The following is a 26,617-nucleotide window of genomic DNA, read 5'->3' as shown; positions in this document are numbered from 1 at the left end:
TAGCAGGAGATCAGCGAGAAGCAGAAAGGAAGAAGACTGCAATGAAATGTAAAGAATGTAGGTTTAAAAATTGTATCAAAGACAGCTTTGCACATTTGTTTTATGAGGAAGAAAAACATATTTGAATTTCCGTCAAGCCGAACACAAATGTAACACCAAAATAAACTATTTTTGTATCACCTGGGCTCCTCCTCCATCTTACCCTGAATAAACTAAGTGATTGATTGTCGGGGAAGCTGTCCCCTTTCTTTCAACAAACAAAGGCACAAAGCTGAGACCGAATGTACAGTCCTTAGTCCACGTCTTCCGCTACACAGCTTTAAAAGGGTCACACATATACAACTAAAATGTCAACCGTTCCCACTGCCAATGTATTAAATACGCCGAATCTCACACAGGAGACTTCTGTTCATGTGCCATGTGAAACCAAGTCAGTATTTACAATCTTCTCCTGAGTCTAAAGGAGTCGTTTTGTTGTGTAAGTACTCAAGGCTAAGTTTATTTTAGAAAGTGAATGCATGCATTGGCAAAGCAGATGGTGTACGTTTCTTCTGAGCACTAAAGTTCATTTAAAAAAGGCACTGTGCATGTGACGAGCGGAAAGTGACGTTTTGTCCCTGACACGTCCAAATGTGACGCTGCAGTGGGGGCAGTGAGAACATGTTGGCTATTTCACATTCTGGATGTCATTTGAACTCGTAGCGTCTCACTCACACTCCCTATTTTTGAAGCATGTTCCTTCTTCTTTTCTCCTGAGACATTTAATCGTTGCTGTTGGGTGAAAACATTGAATTTTCAAAAGGTCGGCTTTTTAGGAAACAAGAACAACAGCCTTGTTTTTTAGGTTGTTTTTCCAAAAAAGGGCTTTATTAACCTCAAGGGTTGGAGCGTTTCCTTCCCCTCAGAGGAGCATGGGATCCTTAAATGAAGTCAAAACATGTTCAAATTAGTGAGTTAGCTTTTTAGAAACAAATGCCTAATTGCAGGAGAAAAATGTGCTAATTAAAAAAGAGCAAAGCGCAGATGTTAGTTTTGGGAATAGCTTCCACTTGTACAGCATGAATAAAGCATTATAGATATTGAAGAAAAAACCAGCAGAGGCGAAGTCTAAGGGGTTTTGATCTCAAAGCTTTTGAAGTTTTTCCTGTCCTGGCATCATATAATGGCTGCTATTTAATTTACATGGACTCTTTCACTCCAAAGTTGTTTTGTAGATAAACCTCAAGTCTTCCATTATGAACTTAACCAAAAGAAACTTTCAGGCTTATGGTTCAATAGTGTATTAAGGTGTATTGAGAGAGAAGGTCAACACAAACCATGCCTGAACTTTTGCCAAATGTTCTGATATTTAGGATGCAGCCGTCGAGGTCAAAGCAGTCGGGAGATGAGCTGTTATCTCTCTTTCAGTCCTTCACTCACCCTCTCTGCCTCTTGCATATGTCTCTCTTCTTTCTCCCCTTTTGTGCTGTGTTTGTCCTCCATTGCTTCTCTCTGCCTTTTCATATTATTGTAACTCCTAAGCAGACATATTGAACAAAAGGGGTGTGCATATGATGTACATTAAAGTAAGGCAAACTTCACTGTGATCTTTTTAAAGAAGACAACATCTCCAATTTGACGACATTTCTCATCTTTACACCTGAACAAAAATACTTTACAGGAACTCATGTATGTTTCAATACAAACCATTTTTGTTCCTGCAATAATCTGCATTTTGTAGATTAGGATCGGTTCACATGTCAATGTGTAATATGAAGGGGATCACTCATGGCGATGAACCCAAAGAGGATTATCACCCCACTCTGCAGTTCTCCTCAGCTTTTTAGCATCTTTCAGCTCATTGTTTTGATTTTTGGCCTGACAACTTCATACTGTTTCCCTGTCAGCAGTTTTTAGGGGAAAAGCTCAAATCGATCAACTTCATGCAGCCTCCTCACTACCAAACTGCACACAGACACACGTTGGGGATTAGTTGATGATAATAGAGAAGCATTTAGCTGCTCAAGAGACACTTATGCCAGAAAAAAAACACGCCTCCAAATGGTGCTCTTTGTTTACCAGTGAATAACTTGTGTGAATAAGCAACACATACACCATATCAACTCCATATGGAATAATATGTCAAATATGTGTTTCCCCCAAAAGTGCCAAAAGATAGGTTGCTGCTCTTGTATTTTCTATGGTGTGTGTTTATTACATATCCATTTTTAGTACAATATATTAGCTTTGTTTCCAGTACACTTGGCTAAAACTACTTCAGTTGAATACAACACACATGCAACACACACAATATTCATTAAAGTTGTACAGTGAGGATCCCTTTATGTTTAGGTGTTTATTCAACACAATAATCTTTCTGGAGGCTGTTGTTGACATTGATGCTGAATTGTATTGAATCATACTGAGAGATATAATATCACATTTATATAAAAAAGGCAGACTAAATTCTCTAAAATAGCTTTACAATTATAAGTCTTGAGGGTGGGAGTAATTGTACTATGCTCTTAGTTGTTTGTTTGGGAGGAATGCACTTGGGATTTTTCATGATGTCTCGTTCCTACTGAGGTTTAATGCACTTATTGTAATAGCTCTGGGCAATGTCTGCCAAATGATTGTAATGTAATGCATCCCTCAGCAACAATGTATTCAGCCATCACAGCATATCTTACCATAAACTAAACCCTGGTTCAACCTACATCTTAAAACTGGGTTATAGCACTGAAAAAAAAAGTTCCATGACGTTACAAAAATCCCAGTTTGGCACACACATGCATAGTGGGGACCCTCTGCCGTCCGAGGACCTCGGAGCTGTCCCTGGTGCTGAAACCGCGCCAACTCTGAAGCGGCTCCAGCATCTTGTTGTGAAGCTTTTGCACTTCAGGCTCAAACTGCGCCCTTTGATGGATTTTCTCTGACAGTGTTTCATCCGTGCGTGTGTGTGTGTGTGTGTGTGTGTGTGTGTGTGTGTGTGTGTGTGTGTGTGTGTGTGTGTGCGTGCGTGCGCGCCCGCCTGTGTGTCCTAATGACAGACATGCACAGCTCAACGTGCAATTACAAGGAGATTGATTGATATGACTTGCACGTTTCAGGTCGTCATCTTGTACGTTTTGTGCTGTGCTCCTCTGCGGGGAGGGGAGACATACAGATACAGATAACTTGAGACACACAGCCCCCATCTCTGCTGATTGCTGAATACATTAGAGGACTGTGGGGTGTAAAAACGCGTGAGCGGAATAGATATTAGGAATCGACTTGGAATTTTCCATTCTATTCCCTTCCTTGCCTTCCCCCATCCTCTCCAAGTCTGTATGAGTGTAAATGTACATCATGTATTTATGGTGGCTGCTACCCAACAGCAACCATCTCTCCCACGGAGCCGGGCTCCTCTGCTGCAGTGTGAAGCAGCTGCCGTGTCCCGCATTGCAGCTCCGCAAGGACGCGGGAGCTCCAGCGTGTCAACCTCCAAAGAGTCGTATTTCACAGTAACGATGCTTTTCGGCGGAGGCACGCGGCTGTTTTAAAGGGCTCGCGGTGTGTTCGGGGCAAACGGGCGGCCATGTTACTCCAGAAGGTTGTTTTTAAGTGCATCTGGGTTCATTCCGCTCGGTGCGCCTATAGGAGGCTGTGGATGGACGGTCGCCAAAACCTGTGTGCACCTGACTGATACAACCATGCGACGGTGCATTTTGAACACGAGCATATAGTGAGCGTGCAGTGTGCTGAAACACACACACACACACAAGTGGTCAAAAGGACCAACAGAAAAGCTACAAGTTGCATAAATCACATCGCAATCATTCAAACGTGCCTGTGAACGTATGTGCACACAATGACAACTGGAAATTGAAAGGAAATAAAAGACCCAGCTGGCCGTGATATCACGGTAACAGGAACACATTTTGTTAATAGCCGAATTAGTTTTTACTCCAGATGTGCATCCTGTTACAGCCTGCCTGTGAACATGTGTGCGCGGCCTGAATACTCGAGCGCGTAATTTACTACTCGCTCAGTGGGGGGAGGGCGGTGTTTTTTAGGACATTAATCCAGAGGTAACCCTGTCAATATGGCTTCATCTGTGCCGCCTGTGCGTCTTTCACAAAGGACAAAACAACATGGTTTGACGAGGGGAACTGGAAAATAACTGGCTTCACCTTGTGACTAAACTCTCACTCTATTCATTAATTCACTCATCCGTCCATCCTTTCCTACCATCAATTCAGCCATTCATTGGTTTCATTACCCACGGTACACGTTAATAAAACATGATTGGCAACATAAAGACAACAATAAACAATGATGAAATGCTAAAATAAATAGGCATCATCCAGAAAGATATAGCTCCTACCGTGCAAAACAAATTTCAGCCGAGGTGACTTTCCGGCGATAATCGTTGCAAAAAGCGACAGCAGGATGAAATAATTCATCTTTCTTGAAGCGCTTTCGTGTGTTTCCGGCTTGTGGGAAATGAATAAATGTATAAACCGTACGACGAGCTGCACAAAATCCTGCTTCTTCCTTCCAGTCGCCTTTTTTTTTCGTATTCTTGTGTCCCTTTCCCGATCTGCTGCGTCCCAGATCTGTGCCACCGACTGCTGGTCCCAGTCCTCTCGAGTCCGTCTGCTTCACCCGGCAGTTCAGTTTGGAGAAGTCGGGGTATCAGGCTCCACCTCGGAAACAAACGGCAGAGAAGGGGGGGAGTGTAGCTTTTCTAGCAGCAGAGACGCAGGAATGAAAAGTGGGATTGCGAAAAAAAAAAAAAAGAAAAGAAAAAGGTTAATAATTACAGTCGTGTAGGATTACGCGTCGAACCTGTTGCTGATAAGGGAAAGATGATTCCCACAGATTGAAATCATGTCACTCATCTTGTTTTTCAGTCATTTTTTCCCTTTATACATCCGTTCATACACTGAGAATCACATCAGTTTTTCATCCAGCGTTTTTGATAAATGTCATATTTTCTAAATCTACTGAAATCACAACAAACAATAACACGCCCATACACATGAGGACTACAAGCCCACATGAAATTTTGATGCAATATTGTATTCTCTTTAAAATGTTTTGTTTGCACACAAGCCCTGCAGCCAATACTGATATTGCCTCAGCACTGCATCTGTAATGCTAATCAATGTGTGTCAATAGGTCCTGAGAGCCTGATGGGAACGAACCAGCAGTTTGGCTTCTCTACATTTGTATTTGTGAAAGTGAATTGACTCAAATTTCTAAAATTCCACCACTTCAAACGTTGAATGCCTGTAAGTGGAAGCAACCAAACAGATGCTTCAATTTTCAGAAGATTGTGCTCTGTGTTAGGCATCACCCAAAGCCTCATCCGAGTTTCTATGAGACTTTTGTGAGCAGCGAGCTTCTCACAGGGAGAAAATCAGCGCGAAGCTATTTAGAAAAATGGAGGAGAGTCAAGCATTTCCCTCAATTTAGAAAGCACACTGTATGTCACACACAGGTGTGTCCTCGAAACAAACCTGTCAAAGCCCACCTGCTGGGGGTTGTGTGTGTGTGTGTGTGTGTGTGTGTGTGTGTGTGTTGGGGGGGGGGGGGTGTTGGCAATTTACCTTTTCAAATGCTTTAATCGTCCCTCAGTGTTGCCCTGAAATCAACATCTTTGAGCTCAGTCATGGATGAAGCCCCCTTAAACTCGACAGGGATTCAGAATCAGTAATGTTACTCTACCTCGATCATGCATGGGATGAACGCTTCGAAAATAGATTTTCTACCCTTATAGCCTTCATCTTATCAACATATTTAAGGACTACCGCTTGGAGTCATTGGGGTCCTCATACTGTTACAATAAGCATCATCACCAACCAACATGTGTATTTATTGATTCTCAAAACATTATGAAATGCCAGCTGAGAAAAGGAACAAACGAAACACATTGTTATCATTGCAGTTGACTAGAATATTTTGCACAAAACTAAAATAGGCAAAACACATAAGGGAATATAATGTCTGTCACCTTCACAATGATCGACAGAGTGCTTAAGCATTGGTTCGATGTTTTTAGTCACAGCATCGACCCTCTTCCTCTCCTTCTACTCGGTTCACTTGCTTGGTATCCATCAGTCGCTCCCTAAACGGTGATGAAAGCATTACTTCAAGTCTGTTGCACATATGATCTCACTCAATAGTGATGTCATTTTGTCTGGCGGTAGTGTAGCGCCGAGGTGGGGTATATTTTGACCACTAGATGGTAGCAAAAGCAAAAGTTTCAATCTGTATTTCAGCACTCTAAGGTGATGATGTTACCTCTTAAATCATTGCAACAGCAGCGCTCTGTCTCCTTCAGCAGCATAGCGCAACCATTAGCTGTCTCTGGTGAAAGGTTTTATGGTGAAAACACCTGATGTGCTCTTTCCGTGCAGGACACAATTCCAGTAGAGATGGAGGAAGATGGCTTCATGCAGTAGTTTGGATCCAGTGCAGGACTCGTCATCATTCAGTTATGTTGTTGTTGGTTATCATGAGTGAAGGTAAAAATCTTTCTTTCTATCAAAAATGTGCCCAATTATACTATTGAAAACATGGAACTACCTCTATGTGGGGCCAAGCTAGGGCCTGTTGTCTCAAAACTAGCACAATAGGTTAATTATAACTAAAAGGGACACAAACAGAAGTTAACTGAAATGAAAACATGGGTGTACCCTGCCTTCACCCAATGTCAGCTGAGACATTAACAAGCGCATCACTCCTAACTTCTATTTACTCACAAAACACTTAAAGCTAATTGTTGCAAATTGGTAAGTGGTTGTTATTTGTAATTTATCCCATGGATTAATTACAAAAATACACTTGCAGGTACAAACCAGTTGGCTGCATGATAATAATGGGAATATGCAACAATGTCATGATGTAACAAGATGAATTCTGTATTTTTGCAAACTTGTTTGACGTTTAGTTACTTCTGATTTACAGTAATGGAGTGGGGTGATAATACAAAAATCATTTATACAAAGATATAAATCACAATTTACTTCATATAGCTGGTAAAACATAATTCCCCCAGGACAATGAAAACAAAAGTTGGTGATTTTCTGACCTATTTCTCCAGTGAGACTGAAAGCTTTAAAATATCCTATTGTGTTGCGGGTTATCTATAGGGAAAACCAAGACACTGTGACAAAATAATCAGATAGAGTACTGCAGAGATGACGTGTTTGTGCCTCACTGGTTCCCGCTGGTGTATTCGCTGACAAATGTTCTAACATAGACCTATTTGTCAAAATATCTTAAGTGTTTGTTAACCAAAGACCTTATTTCAGTAATTTAAACAAAATCCTGTTTAAAAAAACATTGACTTTGAGAAGAGGGAATACGCTGACTCATTCCTGGGTTTTTGGACTCATTCCTGCAGCTCTCTGTTTACCAAACCTGCATTATCATTTGACAAGCAGAGGCAGGAGTAATGACTGACCTGTAGCTGTTTGGTTTTCTGGGTCTTCATATGAACTTCAGACAGGGCATGGCTAAAATACTAATACCAGCTGTGTTATATCTGTGGCCTTAGGATAGACAATTAACCCCAGAATTGCCCCTATTGGTAGTCGGCAAGTAGCTGTTATGGTTATGATTAAGTCTCAAGGGAAATACATGTTAGCCAATGCAATGTCCTCTAAAGGGATGTAAACACAACTGTGTGTGTAAATATACATACATGCATCCCAAAAAGCAATAACTTACCTGTCAAATAACATCCAAATGTACAAAAATAAATATCTACTCGACTCCCCAACTCCACATATAAATAGCCATGAACAAAATGGCTCCTCACCCCCAACTTAGGTCTAAAGTTGAATGCAACTAACAGGACCGAATGGCTTAGAATTGCATCATAATTAGCCTTCAGCTAAACTCACAGCTAAATTAACAGTGCTTTTTCAACATTGCTGTGTATCGAAGATATCATTGTACATCCATCCAACATTTACATCCCCAAAGTGCTGCTAGTGTTGCTGATCACCCTACCAATTAAAAGTGGTTTAATATGCAAGCAGGGATGTCTGAGTCTGAAGCCTCCCCTTGAAACACTGATATGAGTTTTTTTTTTTCAATTAATATGTAGAGCCATGCTCACTTTTGTCACGGTAAATCAGGTGGAAAGGCTTTTTCTGCTCTCTCTCGTCTTTTCAAGGACCTCTCGTCACCGCTCATCTCCTCACTGAAGCGCTGTGAAGAACACCTCCGTCCAGTGCAGGTCAACTCCAGCTGAGTCAGAAGCAGGTTTAATGACTGTCGAGGCAGGGCGGGCTGCAGGAAGAATTCATTAAAGCCTTTTTCAAGACCAGAATATTGTTCCATTTCTTTAGGATGATCCAGTTCTGCACAACCGCTTATTCAAACAAATCAGTGCATGAAAATTGACCTTTTAGGAAAAACATATTTTTTTATAGTTGTTCGGGAAAAACACAGCTCTTATAACATATATTAGAGTCAATAATATGAAAGAGTGTTTCCAAATAAAACCAAGAGCTAAGAGAAACATGTTTTCCTTCGTTTTACTTTTCATTCTATTTCCAGCTCGCCAGCGCCTCAGCTTTGCCACCCTTTCCGTTAGCTGCTTAATTTAGGTCATCTAATCATTTAGTCCTATTCCCCCCTGTTACTCCGGATAACGGTACCAGCCAAATGCCTTAAACATAGATGTAAAATGCCTCCTGTGTTGTCAAGAAATGCTTGGTCTTTACTATCAATCCAGAGGAGGAGCTTGAAACTAACGTAGCAGCAGGTGCATGGAGACCATTATGTTTTCAGTGGTGTGTGCATGCCAGTCCTGGAGGGGGGAGTGGCTTATAAACACCACTTTAATCTGCCCCTTTGGCTTTCTGTTCAATGGAAGCAAATAGTTGTATTAAAATAGATAATATGACCACGGCCAAGCTGGGTCGGGAGGCTAGCAACCGCCATTCATATATGACAGATTAAGACAAGCAGAGGTAATCCAAGTGGATTTTAATCTCTGTGCACACACATTATTATCAGCTCCTTGTTGTTATTCTAGGCAACTGCGTTAGACGGACTACAAGATTTTCTGTCTGGTGAATCCACTCGGTGCACTGCAGGTCTTTTAAACTGCACTAAAAGGAAGTGAAGGTAATTCATTGGTTAACGTTTGGTTAATCACTATTAAGTGCAATGTTATGCTTTTAACAGGGAGTCAGCAGTGAAAAATATGCAGCAGGGGAGACAGGAAATGTCTAAAGAGAGCCATTCCTATTTCAGCAGGAGTGAGAAGAAAACACATAGCCACAGCGGTATTCTTCTGCACACATAATCCTTCTTCTTCACAGAAAGACAAGCAAGCATTTGTGTGGCTCGCTGCCAGCCGTAGCTTTGTTGTCTTCCAAAAGGGCAGCGGGGCCACTTTCTGTCTCGAATTGAAACATAAATTCCCCTCAATGGACTCACAGCTCAGAGATTAAGTGCTTTTGGTTATGCAAGAAAATGTCTCCTTCTCTTGCCAATTTTTAAACAATCGAGTCATTTCAGAAGAAGATCCAATGTGAGATTGGTTTTGAGATGATTGGATCAGTGTTTCTTTCCTCCATTTGATAAACACACCAGGATAATTTATTTGAAACAATGTAAGGCAATCCACACAGACAATGCAGGTTTAGATATTGGCATTTAATAAAGTAAAATGAAAAAAACTGTAGTAATGAACAAATAAGTCAATGCTGTATGTGTGCATCATTTACATCCTCGTTTCCTGGCATACTGAAGCATTGCTTTGTGCGTAGTGCATCTAAACAGTTACGTTCATACAAGAGTGCAATTTTTGAGTGACACTAATCCCCAGAACTAGATAAAGTGATAGAATAAACCCATCGCACACAAACGCCCTTGACCTAATATTTACAAAACAACAATGATCAGGTGAGCATTCTCTTTGTCGATGGTGAGAATGTTACTGAGGCACATATTTTTCAAAGATTTCTGTGGGTAGAAAATAAAGAAAAAATAGTTTCTTGAATACAAAAAAAGAGAAATCATAGCATCTTCTGATGGAACTGAGAGACATCTGTTGAAATAACATGATACAACTTGTTATGAGTATGTGAAAGGAGGAAACATTCCTATGTACATTATGTTATGCTATCAGTCCCTTTGCACTGCTACATTATCTATTTAGAGTAAGCAGTACCTATTGCAGAAAGCACAACACCATTCTCCAATGCAGCATACTTGAAGCATACTGGGAAGCTTCAAAATGTAACCATAAAGTTGAGAATCCTAAATGATTTGGCTAGTCTATTCCATATATTTATTGCAAGTACCAAAAGCATTTTAGTCACATACACTTACAGCCAATGCCACTTTGGCATTCTTTGACAAAATCATCATGTGGGTGAACATAAATAGCAACCCGAGTCAAAAGGGCAAATCCTTACATGGCTTGTAAGTGAAGACATACAAGAACACTTGTACAATATGCTTTAAACAAGCAGCTGATGTATTTTGACGATGCATAAACCTGTCAAACTCTTTTCATGTGTTAATCCCAAAATCTGTGAAAATGTATTCAACTATTTTATACTTACATGCTACATACAAAATTAGACCTGTGCTAAGTAATTGTTCATTTGCTTTATTCAAATAAAAAATTGCTGAAAACAAACGCACAACAACCGCGAGAGAGCTCTGCCGTCCATCTGTTTACATCTTTCTAATCCAAGATCATGAGATATTCATTCGTTAGCAAAGTGGGTGCTCAGACTTTCCACTCTAAAATTAGAAGAGGGCTTGCACACGCTCAACAAACTGGCTGTGATTTGCCTTCAGAAGGGGCTTTTGGGTGGAGGTATCTGTCTTTGAGTGTCCAAGTGTGGGTCCATGTGCAGAGTAACTTACAGTCAATGTGGAGGCCCCTTTCACCTCTTCCTTGGCTTTAAATAAGTTTCATGGTGAACCTGCCGCCATCCGCTCCTTCCCCACCACCACCCATCGAAGACCGAGGAACAAAGTCAATAGTTGCTGTGTGCTTGATCTGACCTTTGCTCTGGCTCCAGAAGAACATGAAGACAAAACAGATGGCAACAGAGCTAAGAAAAGACAGGAAGCCCATGGTGGTGGCGATTATCAGGGTCTTTGCATCAAACGGGTATGGTTTAGACATTTGAGCCGAGGAGTTGGCGGCTTGGGAGTTTGAAGGCTCTACCCAGCCCTCCTCTGAGAAGAATGGGATGGTTCGGTTACGAGGGAGCCCCTTCACGTACAAACCAACAGTCAGGCTGTCATTCCCGGCTGCATTGCCTGCCAGGCACTGATAGGTGCCACTGTCCTGCACTTGGGCATAACGCACTTCTAGAGTCCCATTGGGTAAAACTCGGATGCGTCCTGTTGGAGTAACTACATTCTTATGGGATGAGATCCAGGTAATGAATGGGAATGGATCCCCATCGGCCTTACAGGAAAAATCAACAGTAGTGCCCTCCTCTACTCGTGCCTCTTGCGGCCTGCGGTCCATGACACGGGCAGGGCGGCATGTAAACAGCCTGGGGAGTTCCTTCTCAGAGAAGTCTCTGAATTCACGCTGTCTCACTGCGTCAGGAGACGAACAAGTGGGCTGATTTCCATCAAAATTCAAGCGCAGGCGGCGACGGACAACCCAAAGAAGCCGGCAATCACATGCTAAAGGATTACCATCCAACCGCAGCACCTGAAGGTTCCCCACAGAGTGGAAGACACTCTCTTCCAAAGTAGTGAGCTGATTGGATGTTACATTAAGCATGCGAAAATAGGCTAGTCCCCTAAAGGCCCCCGGCTCTATTCGTAGCAGGTTCCCCCCTGCTAGGTGTAACTCCTGGAGTCTTAGGAGGTCCCCGAGCAGATTACCCTGGATAACAGTGATGGGGTTGTAGGACAGGTCCAGGTAGCGCAGATACACCAGGTGACGAAGTGCTGAGTAAGGAACAGTACTTAGGTTGCAGCTGTTGATGACAAGCGAGGTCAAATTGAGACCAATCAGGCTGTTGCTAGCTACAGTGTCCAAGGCTGGCCAGTTTGCTATCAGCAGGCTACGCAGACGATGTAGTCGCCGGAAAGCGTTGTTCGGCAGTGTAGAAATGGTGAGGCGTAGCATGCGAAAACGCATCAGGCTCTGGAGGTGGGACAATGCCTCGGTGGGAACGGAGGTCAGGTTGCTGCGATCTAAGTTTAGCTCCTGCAGATTCTGCAGACCAAAGAAAGCCCGCTGGGAGATGAAGACCAAGTCATTCTCCTCGACTTCCAGTGTTTGCAAGTTGCCCAGTTCTTTGAAGGTATAGTCCAAGAAGACCAAAATCTCATTCTGGCTCAAATCCAGAAGCCGCAGACTGGAGAGGCCAGAAAACACCCCAACCGGAATGATCTTCAGCCGGTTATTCTTAATCCGAAGCGTCCTGAGATTCTGTAGGCCCTGGAAAGCCTCCACCTCAATCATGGAGATTATGTTATCACTGAGATCCAACTCTTGAAGTTGTAGGAGGCCAGAAAACAGGCGGCGCCCAACAGTCTTAATCTTATTGTGAGATAAATCCAAACGTCTGGCATCACCGGAAAAGCCCTCCGGCACAGAGTTCAAATGTTTGCCAGAGCAGATCACTTCTTTAGCCTCAGGACGACACACGCAGCGTGGAGGACAACCTCCTGCAGATACACCCAGTCCAAACTGGAACAGGATGCTCCAAGCTCCCCATCGGACAACTGACTCCACAAACATCTTACCCCCTGCCTGAGAACACACATACAAAGACATTAGTGCAGGTGTTTTGGGCAATTCATGCAGAAATATTAATGCTTAATCTCATGTTTCCAAAAGAAATAGGGTTGAAATCCAAACAGGATATGTTTGCATTTCATTGATTTTTCCTTATTTATTTTAGAATGCGCGTCAACATACCTTTTCAGTTTCAGAGTGCAGATTCTCATAACCAGTGGCAGTCAAGTTGGAATCAGACTTGAGTTAAGTCCTCTGGAGAGATTCAGTCAGTAGCGTGCCCTTTAGAGTGGACTGGATTCAAGACAGAGAGGGAGAAACAAGTCTGGGCAAGAATTAAGAAACAATGGCTTTAAAGTTTAACTTAATGCCCAAACACAAAGCAAAATCCCAACATACTTAGTTATATTTTAGAATAAATCCATCTAACCCCACAACTGTCTTTGACTGTTGTATTCTGTTTTGATACAACAGATATTGACAATGAAGCAGGGCAACTATTATTGCTGGCGGTATCTACTTGTTTGAGATGTGCTGGGCCTGCGCACAATCAATCTCCGGTGATCTTTTTGGTTGTGGCGTTTGCATTAGTCCAACCCTTCTCAGCTGTCGTAGAAAGAAGAACATGGCAAACCAGATGAATTAAAAAAACAACAAAAAAATAAGAAAAATAGCTTCAAATACAACTTTCTCAGCAGGCGGTCCTGCCCTAGTTTTATAAAAGATTCACTTTGTGCCAGCGAGTCTCATGGAGACGAATGACTGAGCTGCCAAGGTAGACCTGAAGTAAAGAAAAGTCAAGCTGATTCTAACTGTCCTACCATGTTCAGCTCCTCCACCCCAAAAGTCCTCAGGTGTATGATGGAGACCCACATATGGTGACACTATTTCTCCTGCTGACAAAGTCCCACGATTGACACGATGTCATGCCTACTGGAGCCAGAAACAAAATGAGTGTAATATAGTTTTTTTAGAATAAACTATAGGTATTTGTTATCACAAAATGTAAACAAATCAGAGTTAAGATGGTAAGTTGGGACGTCATCACTACTCTGCTCATCTTTCAGAGGTTTTGTGCTCCCTAAAGGTATTCGTGGTACTTGTTTTATTCCAAATTAAGAATACATGGTATGATGTAAAGATTGCAAAGCCCTTAGAGAGAAATATGGGCCGTGGGGCTGATAACTTACATTACATTACAAGTGAGTTTATGTCGCAACACTTGTTTTTGTTCATTTACTATTTCATTTCTATTGTTGTACTATTTTAGAATAATGACTGTATAAATAAACAACTCAAACCAAATCTGCAACGGTTTCTTTCTTAACTACGAGCATCCATTACCGTTTTTTGTTGTGCTGAAATAAAAAAAAGTTTAAATCCATATGTCAGTTGTGTATGAAAACCCCATTAACAGCATGATGTAAAGAATGTAATCCAAATCATCCAAATCACAGTTAGGTAGTCACTGATTTAAAGGTACTTTTTAAAAAATAAATCTTAAGTAGAATGAATGTGCTCCAAACCAGATTAAAAAAGTGACACATCAAAATAGAAAATTTAAAATGAACAATAATGTTACTGATGATTAAACTGTGGGAAGAAAGAAGGCAACCTGTGCATTTCTGTAGAAAAGGCGTCCAAAAAGAACTCCATTAATGTGAAGTGCTGCACTGTGAAATATTACATAATTACATTATTCTGCCAGTGTCTACCCTTTCTAGTTGGATAAACAGGTGGTAGGAAAGTATGTGATGTAAATTATGTACTTCCCTCTCTAACACCCACCACTGAGACTTGCTACAGTACGTGCAAAAAAAGGTAACTAATCTTAAAAATAATTCAACTCTTATTCCTCACACTTTACCTACAATGTCCCACAACGGGACCGAAAGCTCAAAGCCCAAAACATAGGCTTCACTCAAATAGAGCAACATTGTTCATCACAAGCAGAGATATTATTACATATCACACTGTAACAATACAGCAAAAGACAATCCAAATGCCAGCCTGAGTCTAACCTGCGGCATCAGACTCGCCCTCGCTGCAGCCTCTCCTCTGAGTAGCAGAGTTGTCGACAGTCCCAGAGCTGCGCCGTCTTCATCTCATCTCTGCTTCTTCTTGCAAACAGTTCTTATACCGGCTGGCTGCACTGACTCACAACCCAGCACTCGTGCTCTGAGACTCCCAAATCTCCCGTTGGACCAATATATCAGCATGCAGACGCCACCAGACACTGATACTAGTTTTTTATTAAACTTCAGCCAGTTATAGTTGATGAGGGGGAGGCTTTCTTGGCCACAGTTGCAGCATAACATTCTGCAAAAGCTTGGTATTACATTTCATCTCTCATTTATCAATTTTGTTGTTGTTTTTGTTAAGTAAGTCTGATGCATTATTTCCCACAAAAAAATATAATATATTTACGTTTTATTGTCCCATGATGCTCTTTAAGACACTTTTGCAACCTGTCTCTCTGTCTCTGGATTCCAAAATGCAAATATTCAATAATTGATTATTGGCTTCTAGCCTTTAAGAAGCAATATCAGTGTTCTAAATGTGTTGATCCCCCCAACTTGTGAGAGACAGAGACTGGCAGGTGTGTGATATCCCAGCCGGGTCGGCTGTCAGTTTCTCCGCCCTTCCAGCCAATCAGAACTCAGAATCGATCCTCCCCCTGTGTTTTTGGACACATCATAAAGCAACGGTCCAGCCGAAGGTCGCGACCCCGGAGTCACGGCCAGGACTGACCCCGTCTGTCAAATTAGAAAGCGAGGAAATAGATGCGTTTGTAATTTCGACATGTATTTCTCACCCTCGCGTCCAGCGTAGTCACATGAGTGTCCCGTTACAGCGTTAATTACCCTGAGTATTTTCTATTACGCACAGCCACTGGTTGTTTCTGTTGATGAAATTAGAACAGTCATTTGAAAATCTGTTGGTAAAACACTTGAGAACTTAAAACAGCTTTAATGTATGCTTCCTTCAGAAATGCAATACTGAACAATGTCATATTGGCTTATAACCATAATTAATAAGAAAGTGTTCTTCTATTGCCAGGGTAGTCCCTCTTGTCTTTCCTACTTTGAGTCAGGCTGGAAAAAGGTCCAACAATTGACCAAGACGAGCCCAGAAGACCTCGTAGATTAAGAGCAGAATATATATTTTTTGTAATTAGAAAGATGGCATTTAATTCAAGGTATTCTTGTCCAACAGTTTGTATGTTGTCTTTAACAAAAGTAAAAAACATGTTCCCAAAAATTGACTTACTTTAAAGAAAAGATTCTAGTTTGGGGTTAAAATAAAGTTTGTTGTATAGAATTAACTACCCCATACAGAAACATAGGATTTTCACCCAAGAGACTGCGTTCATGCTTGTTAGGTTGGAACACTTGTTATGTAATGAGAGCTAAAACAAACACAAGGCCTTCACCCAGGAGACCGCTGTTCATGTCCAGTTTAAACCCCAAAAGTGAACATTGACTTAAGACTTGATACAAAACATAATGTAACATAGTGATTGTGAAATTTTAAATGACATTAACATCTCATCTTGTCAGAGTTTACTTAGGATTTCTGTTTTTATTATTTTAATTATCTTTACCGAGGGAAGTCCGTCCATCTGGGTGTTTCTTGGATTTGCTCTATGTTTTCATGACTCAAAAATGAAAAATAAAACCCACTCTCCTGAAGCCAACTCTTACCTAATAAACCCTCACGATGCCTCGATGCAATCAATATCCCAGCCAATCGGGTGTTTCAGACACTTCGGACGCTTCGGACAATCCTTTGGCAGAGTCCGGCCGACGTTTGGATGAACTCCCCGCGATCCGTCCCTCCTTCTGTCATCGAGCAAAACCCATCAAGTCTCTCCGCGCCGGCCTCTATCGCCTTCTATCAATCTGTGGACAGTTGCCACCCCGTGTTTAAATCAGGACTTTCCTCACACAGCTGCACATTTAGTCAGTACTTGGCTCTCCGACATTTGTTCCCTCGATTGTTAGGATTATGAAAGGATTATATCGATCAAAATAACCTTTTAAAGAAATGACATCATTGATGCCCATCAAAGTGTTCCCATGGACATGTTTGTCGTGTTTCTATCATGCTCAGCAGAAAATGCTTCGTTCGGCAGCTCAGCTCTGATGGAACGTTTTCACGACGCCAGCGTTTTCTGCTCAGCGTCAAAATTAATCAAAAAGCTCCCGTGAACAGCTGCTCATCTCACTGTGTTGCTGTACTAAGGAACAAAGGGGAGGCAATGACTCTCAATTGACTTGAACTCTTCTTCTTGCATGTATCATGGATTCATTAGCTTTGAGAAGGAGCTCTATTAAGTATTACCTTATATGTTGTTCCTCAACACACAATCTCTGCCTGTCACTTGGCAAAATATATATATATATATATTTTTTTTAAACAAGTGCATAACAGGTGCATTAAACAGGAACATGACCTCACACCTGGCCGCAGAGTGACGGTCTTTGTTTCCCTCTCGAGTTTGGACGCCCTGATTATGGATGCCGGTGCCAAGCGGCCCCATCTGACAGAGAATGCAAAAGTCTGAGCTCGGCTGGGTTTTCTGACACTTGTCAGAGTGCTATTTTTAGCTCGACACAGTGAGAAAGACAAGAGCCCGGCTCAAATCCCCAATTAAAGCGTCTGGAACAGAACAACAGTGTGGGGATCACAGAGCCCGAGCGTGTGTCTTTGCACTTTCGTTTTTCTTTTGCTGTGTGAGTGTGTGTGCACTTGAATTGTTAAAAGTGTGTGATGAAGTCGATGTGTGTGTGTGTGTGTGTGTTTATGGGCTTCTGGCACCTGCTGCAGTGTGACGGCCCCTGAGACCTCCTGCATGCAAGCAGCAAATATTAAAAGGTTTGCTGGCAGAACAGCTGTCGGGTCGCGGAGCAGGAAAACAAAAAGTCCCGTGGTCTTTCCCCTTTGAGTTTGTAGGCGAAAGGACTTGTAAACAAGACCTGCATGTTAAATAAACAAATAAATGTCTGACATGATAGGGAAAACACATTTCCCACTACAAGGGGAGTGTGTGAAGAATTCAAAAGTAGAGGAAATAAGTTTATTATTGACATATGGAGGAAAGATTGCGGGCCCCGCCAATGAGTCAGCAGATGATGACATATTAGGAACATAAAATAATGTCTCATGGGAGTATATGCTCATGTTCAGCCTGCAACTGAAGTGTTGCATGTTGTAAATGGACTTTGATTGGTTGATAACTGATGCAATGTGGACTTGTTTCATCAGGGAAATTAATGTCTAAATCAAAGTTTTGTAGGAAATGCAGTACATTTTTCCAGTTGTCATTTCTCATCTGCCATTTAAAATGTGTCTTGAAAATTACACACCAAATGTCCAAAAAGTCAAATTATTTGCACAATGACAATGCTGTTTGGATCAGAGAGTTACACAATAACACAAACTATCGATGCAACGGCAAACTGAAGCTGTAGCGGCTTCGGTTTACATTCAACCCTGCTTCAAAATATCCAGACTTGCCCTTTCAGTTATTTCCAAAACAGTTAATTTTGACTATACGGAGAGCGTTCATATTATTACTATTGGATAACTTCCATTGGTGACCCACGTCGCTGCTTTTTACACACGACTGAGTGTTTCCATTTGGAAAAACCCGGAAAATAAATCAAACAGAGTCGACCTCTAATAAATGATTGGCAGATTGAACAATAATTGACTTAAAAACCCAGTTATGCATTTAAATCAGATTTTTGTTTACCTTACTAATTACTAGCTAAATGTGGTGAATGACAAAATGGTTGAAAGGTGAAACTGTGGAATGTAATGTTCATCTAATTTGTGTCTAAATTACATAATATTGGCGCCCCCTTGCAAAGCATTTTACGGACTGTGCGGAGGTTAAGCATGAGCCGTTTTCTAATTCTGAAAGACTGTGAGGGAAAAGCAGAGCCATGAATACTAATGTCACAGATGAAGGGTGGGTTTGCCTGATGGCGTAGTTGAAATTGGCATGTGGTGGGAGAGATATAAAAAAGTGTGCGTCGGTCTGGCAGCAAACTAGTGTCTGTGACAAACAGGATTATATTGATTGTTTGCCTCTGTGGCTACACACGGAGATGCATTACATGCAAGCGTTTGGATTGTTTTTACGTAGCATACTTTGAAGTATTTACTCAGGAACAAACTGAGATTAGACCTGTCACAACAGTTTCCAAAATCAGAAATGTCTTTCATTATGGTGTGTATGTATGTGTGTGTGTGTGTGTGTGTGTGTGTGTGTGTGTGTGTGTGTGTGTGTGTGTGTGTGTTTTGGAGTGTGGCTGTTTTGTTTAACTTGTTGCTTTGTGCGTTCTAATGTCCCTCGTCATGCCTCGTCAATCAATGTCTCTCTTTGTGTTTTCTGTCTGCTCGTCCTCTTGTCATGCCATTTTGCTCCTTTACATGTATTTACATGAAACGTCAATGTAAACCATGTCAAGGGAAAATTCAAAAAGTGAACGCAAAAGTGGTTGTCTGAATGTGAAAGTTTGAAGAGAGGAGATCGAGGGAGCGAGAAAGGGACGAGCGCACTATAAGTATGAATGTGTTGGAGTATTTACACCCGTGTAACGTGTGCTGGAAGTGGGTCACAGTGACGGATCCACTCACGTCGGTCTTGTTCCAGACTGCGTGTTGGGTAAAGCACTCTGCTGTAATTCCTCATTCTGACGAGGAGAGAGTTAAGACTCTGCGCGGCGTCACGCAAAGTGCGTCGTCTGCAATATTAATAATAGCACAAATAAATGAGGGAAGGGAATTAGTCTCAGCGCAGCGTCTATGCGATGTGACAAATTAGGTCGTCTCAGTTAACAGCGGCGATGCGTCCGTTCCATCGGCGTGGATCAGGGGGATGAGCGGAGGTCACGCATTAAAGTGGAGCTGACTGATGGGACACAGAGGGCTCTTAACCTGGAACGGGTCAAACACTGATCAAACTTCATCAGGCCATGCACACTGACGACAACATCCATTCATATGTGGGGCAGCAGGCTGTTGGTGTTTGCGGTCAGATATCAAATATGTCACCATGTTTCTATTATAGACTCTGAAGAACTGTAAGGAAAACCAAAACGTCCCTCAAATTAGTGGGAAAAGAAGATGTGAGTGTTAAAGGTTAAATAGAAAATGACAAATTATCACACAGCAAAAGTAAAAGATATTTGAAGCAGAAGCCACACATTTTTTTTGTTTCTGATCACTTAAAAGAAACACGAGAACACAATGAGGTCAAAAAGAAGGGAATGAGGAGTGAAAGTACCAATGACGAGAAAAGGGGGGAAGCAGTGAAGAAAAAAGGAGGAGAAACATTTAAAATGACATTGAAAAGCATTGAGGGGAAAAATTGAAAAGAGAAGGGCAAGGAGGTGAAAACAAATGATTAAATGAATGCAAGAACTAAAAATAAAAGTTGGGAAGCAAAAATTAAGTTGAAGAAAAAGGGGAGAAAAGAAGCATAGGGAGAAAAATAAGAGACGTTCTTTAATAAGCAGATACAAGAGGGAGAAATGGCATAAAGGAGAAAGCAATACTCAAGTCAAACTGTACTCAAGTACAACATCCGAGTAAATGTCCTTAGTTACTTTTTATTTTTCATGTTTAAAATCATCAGACACAAAAACTCTCTACAAATCCACTTGTTCTACCAAAACATAAAGGTTATGTCCAAGAAAGCTTTGAGGTGCTGATTCTGTTCTGCAGGTAAATTAAGAGGCAGTAAGGAAGTTGAAGAGCAAAAGGGGGGGGAAAAATCACTATTGTCATTTTTTTGGGCGGTATTGTATAGAAAAGCGATCAACTCTTTAATCTCCCCTCTCTAGGGTGGAGGTAGAGCTTTACCTCTTTTGGCATACTAATCTAACGCAATCCCACCGGTTTCCAACTGATCCTGAGCTGGACCGAGCAGAAAGTTAAAAAAAAAAAAAAAGAAGAAGACAAAAAAGAAGAAGTGTGCTGTGCATGTGTGAGGGGACGTGTCCATTGCTGTTGAGTTTGTATTATATATTTTTTCTGTCGCTGTGTAAGCTACACATGCAAAAGACTGCTAGCACTTCCAAAGGGAAACAATGAAGACTGGATAGAGAAGAGAGACATAGATGTATGTATAATTACTTTAGTTTTAATCCTCGTCTGGCATCTCTGCACTCATATGTTGCCCTGAATTGTAACAGTTGTATTTTTTAGATATAGAAAAGTAAATAAGGGAGGTTTCCATTAGCAGGATTTAATGGACAACATGGAGGAAGTGCATTAATTCCTGATAATGGACTCTTTGCTAATAGCATGATCACTTGCCTTAAAACAAAAAACAATCCGACCATTAAGAGCATTCAAATCTTCTTTAATACACCATGGTATTTGTTTGATAATTGATGGTCACATTGTAAACCATAAAGTAAAGTCTGCTTTAGGGCGGGGATACCTTGTGATTGACAGGTCTCTACCACATCGTTTTCAGTGTTTGGGAGTCTGTATTTCCATTTAACAACTCAAACCCTTTCACTGTGTGTATTCAGTTTGTGACCATGGCTTTGTCAGCATTCGGTTGTACTTAGCTCCACCCTCCACTTCTGGTTGAAAAAAACAACAACTTTGGAAAGATTAAAAACCGAGTTGGCGACGGACAAATTGCTGAACTCAAGGCTTCAAAACCGTAGTCGACACAAATCTACATCAAAGGCTGGAGAACTGGTGGAAACACATTCTGCTGGTATGTGGAGTTGCCAACTAGTCCCTAAAACTACATTACAAAATACGCATTTGCTGTCAGTCCCATGTTATTGCTCTAAAAATTATATGTTTTATGTAGGACTAAGATCGGGCAACTCAAATGGATTAATGTTGGGAAACAATCGCAGCCATGTTTAAAAGGAAGGAGCATTGACTGTTGGAGACAGAACCCAAATTGTGGACTCAAGTGTTGAGATCTATTGCAAAGTACATCAAACTATCCTCCCTGACCTCTTCTAATCAGAATTAATGCAAAATACAACACCGACTTGGAAACCTTGACTTGGATGAGGACAAACTCTTGAGAGGTTTTGTGGAATAACAACGTTACACTACTTTTGCCTTTGCTGGACCAGTGTACAACTTCAAAAGGTGCAAAGCATGGAAATAAATTAGCAATACTGTCATAGCTTCTGAAAGCTTTGGAGTTTTGTCCTTCCACAGAGAGGGATGTGGAGGAAAATGCTGCAGTACAAGTACCTGGACCAGTAAGCACGAGCGGTTGGGTGTAAATACCCTTTGACCCGATTTTTTAACTATGACATCAGTATATAAATTTATTTTAGTTTGGACCCCCCTGAAGGACTGGCCACCTCTCCAAGGTCCCTCCCTCCCCCGTTGCATGCTAAATAGGCTCCAGCCCCACAACCTTGACTAAATGGTAAACTAGGCGGATGCATATGAAATCACTTCTGAAAGTACAGTTAATGGGTGTCTTTTGCATTTGATGGTCTTCACTGCTGGTGATCAGTGGGGGTTCAAAAAGCCAGTTTGCATAGCCTCCTCCTCTCTGCTATTTTACATGACTTTGTAGTGTGCATGCAATTAATCATACAAATGAGGATCAGGGTGCACTTTTGTACGGTCTGTCCTCAAAGGCGTGCATTGTGTTGAACTTGGTTGTACATGCAAACCATGACAGAAATAAGTGTGCAACAAAAGAAAGCTTGAGAAAAAAGATCAAACCTTGCCCCCAAGTCGCCAATTGTCGCATAAATTATTGTCCGACTGATGGTTTCGAAAAGGTATAAAGGGATGGATCCCCTCCGAGTTCTGACAGTTAAAAGGTGTGGAAGCTGGGGGTTTAAGATGGTGTTTAACAATACTGACTCCTTTTATTTGTGTTTTAGAAATTGCTCTAATGCATTTAGAGTTATAAATAACCTTGAGCACCAAAGACAAAAGATGACAGCTTGATAGATGGGTACCAAAAGTAGCCCAGTGGTAAGCAGGACTGGGCCAAACAGGACTACTTGGCCCCTGGAACTTTGCAGTTCCTGTTATTCCCAACCTTTCCACAAGATACCACCAGAGTTTCCTTCTCCTGGCCAATCAGCCTACCATGTTCCACCCTGCCACACCTGTTTCTTGTTCCCTCATTACGCACCAGCGTATATCCGCAGTACTTTCCCACTCTCAAGTTGTCTTAAGATCTTCAAGGAAGGTCAAGGTAGATGTTGCTTCCTTACCATCACTTCCAACTACTACCCGCTGTAGGTATTGTGTCCCTGTCCTGAAACTTAACTCTCTTTTTAAAATGACAATCCTGTTCATTACCCTTTGATTCTGGTATAGTTCCTATAATTCCACCGGCTCTGCCTCGATGCGTCTAGGTCATCTTCCTTGTGGCCACTGCACAAAAACCGTGACAATGATCATATATATGTAAATATATGATTTGAATGGTGGATAGTTTAGCAAATACTACTACCTTCTTTAATTGAAGTTTACAAAAAACTTTTCTAAACAGATTTTATAGATTAAAAAAAAGAAAGAAAAAGGCCTGAGATAAGAAGCCCATGCAAAGAAAACACAACGATATAATCAAACTGTAAAGGACACACGCATCTTGGAAAAGTAAAAATGTCATGAAAGAAAAAATGCATAAAAGAAACCATCAAATACAAAGATGCTTTTTTTATGGTCAAACAACACAAGACTGCTGCTGACACAAGCTCAGGGCCAGTGCCATTCACCTCGTTATTCATGCCCTGACTACTTTTCTCCAGGGGCAGTGAACATCTCATCTTTCTATTCATCTTCAAAAAGGCTTCAAATGACTGTGTGGCCTGAATAGTGCGTCTGTGCACTTTGGTGGGTTCAAAAGGGCGGTGCACATATTCTACCCTGAAAAGATCTTTTCATGTGCAGCTCTTGCAAAAGCAGGTTCGGTTAAGACTTCGATGAAAAGAAACTCAACTTTTGAATCAATGTATATGAAAATTAAGTGTATCCTTATGCGAAAAGCACAAACTAAAGTACTGAACTCTACTGCGGTGTGAATTAAATTTTAGTTAGGAATGAAAACGTAGTGTGTAAATTAGAGCTGTGAAAAATAACGCGTTAACGCGCTATGATTAAATTACATGATTAATTAGTTAATTTTTTTAACGCATTTAACACATGAGCAGAATGAGCTTCTAATATACCGATTTAACTATTTCCGCTCTAATGCAGCAGGTATGTATCATATACATTTGACATCTACGTATATATATGTAAATGTCAGATGTACACTCTGCGGGAAGACGTTGACGTTTCACCAGCACAACCAGCCTAAAGTACCATCCCAGTACGAGGGGCGTTCAAGATCGATGCGTCAAACCAGCCTCACTGAACAACATAGACCCCTCACTAAGTCTGCCTGTGACAAGCTGAGTAGCACAGTAACGAAATAATGGATTGCAAGAAACTACACAATGTGTGAAACTGAAACATTGATCTGGAGCTGCAGGACATGAATTAAACATTTTAGATCTGCTGGACTCAACGAGGACATTTTATTTAAACGATGACCAATACTTTTCAAATTATTTTCCCTGACCTTAACCTATAAACCTGACTAAAAACTTAAAGCTATACATCTTGAGTCGAGTGAAGCCGATTGTATTAAAACCTGCATTCTCTCTACTCTCCACCAGGGGGCGACTCCTCTAGTTATATAGAAGTCTATGAGAAAATGTCTCTACTTCTCTCTTGATTTATTTCCTCAGTGAACACCGTAGACATGTGTTTGAGGTCCCAATCTCTAATTTCAAGTCTTCTTCAATACAGCATGCTGTTCATTTAGTAAATTATGGTCATTTAGAGTCAGACCATAAAGCATGGTATGACTAAGGGTGGAGCTACATGGTGATTGAAAGGTCGCTCCACTCTACCTCACTCCTCCTCAGTACAGATATAGTGACTTTCGTCCATCGGTTGCGTTAAAATAAAAGATGGCGCCGGCTGTAATCCAAGATAACGATGACAAAACCAACGAGTGCCATCACGATGACACCCGCCTACGTCCACTGATATACGTTCTATGATTGACAGCAAGGTAAAGAAACTTTTAGCTGCTGCCCCAATCTACAATAGTGCATTTAGCTGAGCCACTGAGGCCACGAAGGCAAAGCAAAGAAACTAGTTTAAAACATGTCATATACTTCTTTGCCTGAAGCTGAAATCAATTTAAGTGGCACCGCTGCCCAATATAACAGTCCAGATAAATCATCCCCTAACAAGAAGACTGACATACTTCCTCTGCATAAAATGCCCTCTGATTAAATTGCCCATTTGGCAGAATCCCAAGCGTCAAATCCTTGGTTCCCCCTTGATGGTGATCTGCTTCTCCAGAGCCACATTGCAACGGATGTGATGTGTGTCCTCATTAAATGACAGGAGTGGAGAGGACATAGTGTTTGGTGCTGACTTCACCTCTGCGTCCTCTCCGAAATGCTGATCCTGGCTTATTTCCGGCCGCAGGTGAGATGATAATCAAATCAATCGGGAGGAGCCAAGTTCGGAAACGATAGAGTTTTTTTAAGGGCGACAATCGGAGGTTTGATCGGAGCCGGCGTGAGCGTGAAGCATCGAAATTTAAACGAGCCTCACGTCGTCCCGGAGGGGGAAGAGAGGTCGATGTTACTGACGGCTGTAATCCTGCTGTGTTAAAACACTGCTGTGGCCCTTTTTTAGGTTTATGGAACAAAGTATCCAGAGGATTATTGCTCACATAGCCGGCCAGAGTGCAAATCAACAATGACACAACAACAACCACAACAACAGCAATAAAAAAAAGACAGATATACACAAACAACAAGGCAACAACACTGGAGAGTAAAAGTTATGGCATATTCTTCTAGTTTTCTATCAAGGATGGGCTCAAGAGATCTAAGAAAGGATGCAAACTAAATATTAATATAGGTCAGTGTTTAAGCTCCATATGGTGCCAAACACATCAGCTACAAATATCCTAGCAGTGTTTTCAGCGTTGTTATATCTGGCTTTGTCTAGGTGAGAATAAAACACATCAATAAAAATAATAAAATTACACCAGCAGCAACGTGAGGTTGCACTAAGGTGTCTCTTCTGACACAGCCTTGATCTCAACACGCACCTGTAAAGTTTCTCTGGGTTCACATGTTTTGCCTCATTTTTTAAGTTTTTGCCTTCCTGCCACAACACATCAGATTTGAATTAATCTTGAGGAAAGTCTTATTGAATTCCCTTTGTGCAACAATCCTAAAATGGACCCAAAAAAGACGGCACGAATACGATCATAAAACTATCTGGCACATTTAAATCATCTCCACATTTAATGATTATTATCGTCATAAATAAGGGAGCAAAGAATATTGCCATAGACACACGCCAAAGGAATGCTATCAAAAACGATGGATGAATATATAAAGGATGCCAAAATATGTAAGCTAATTTGCGTCTAACAACAAGTAAAACTGATTTTTTTTTTTTTTTTTAAAAACCCTATAAAAAGCAGTCGGAGGGGTTTTGTGAGGAATACGCATCAAAATGAACTCAGAAGCAGGTGAAAACTCACCTGATGAAGCTTTTCAGTGAAGGAGACATCGCAGCAAAGCTTCCACCTCTTCAATGCTCATCGTCCGTCTCCAGCAGAAAAACATCTCATTCAGGACACTTTCACCCTCTTCCTCTCCCTCTTCCTCTCCCTCTGTCTACATTCAACTCGACTTTTCCAACATCTGTCGCATCAAAGTCGCGCAATCCACTTTCGCTCTCCTTCATTAATGTCCTTTTCCCCCCCTCTTCCCCCCTCCTCCTCGGCTGCAGAAACTCCTCGGGGGAGTGATGGGATAATTGCGCTACAAGAATGATTTAGGTCGACTCCGGTGTGTG

General features: G+C 41.4%; 1 protein-coding gene across 6 annotated transcripts in view; it reads right to left on the bottom strand.

Moving 5' to 3' along the window:
- The window catches only part of lingo4b (leucine rich repeat and Ig domain containing 4b), a 59,991-nt gene extending 33,374 nt beyond the window's left edge, over positions 1-26,617 (bottom strand). The window contains exons 1-3 of one of the 6 annotated variants that reach the window (XM_068569460.1): positions 26,301-26,617; positions 12,896-16,614; positions 9,622-12,727 (exon numbers count right to left, since the gene is read on the bottom strand). In XM_068569460.1, the coding sequence (XP_068425561.1) occupies positions 10,904-12,715 (1,812 nt within the window). In that variant the 5' untranslated portion in view covers positions 12,716-12,727; positions 12,896-16,614; positions 26,301-26,617 and the 3' untranslated portion in view covers positions 9,622-10,903. Of the gene's footprint in view, positions 1-4,345; positions 4,709-9,621; positions 12,728-12,895; positions 17,065-26,300 lie in introns of those variants that run through there. The other 5 variants (XM_068569463.1, XM_068569462.1, XM_068569461.1 and 2 more) reach the window with 5 other exon arrangements.

This window comes from Clinocottus analis, unplaced genomic scaffold (assembly GCF_023055335.1).
Source record: "Clinocottus analis isolate CAN_PGR_092001 unplaced genomic scaffold, fCliAna1.0.p SCAF_9, whole genome shotgun sequence".
Taxonomy (NCBI): domain Eukaryota; kingdom Metazoa; phylum Chordata; class Actinopteri; order Perciformes; family Cottidae; genus Clinocottus; species Clinocottus analis.
This window is presented reverse-complemented; position numbering and strand designations above follow the sequence as displayed.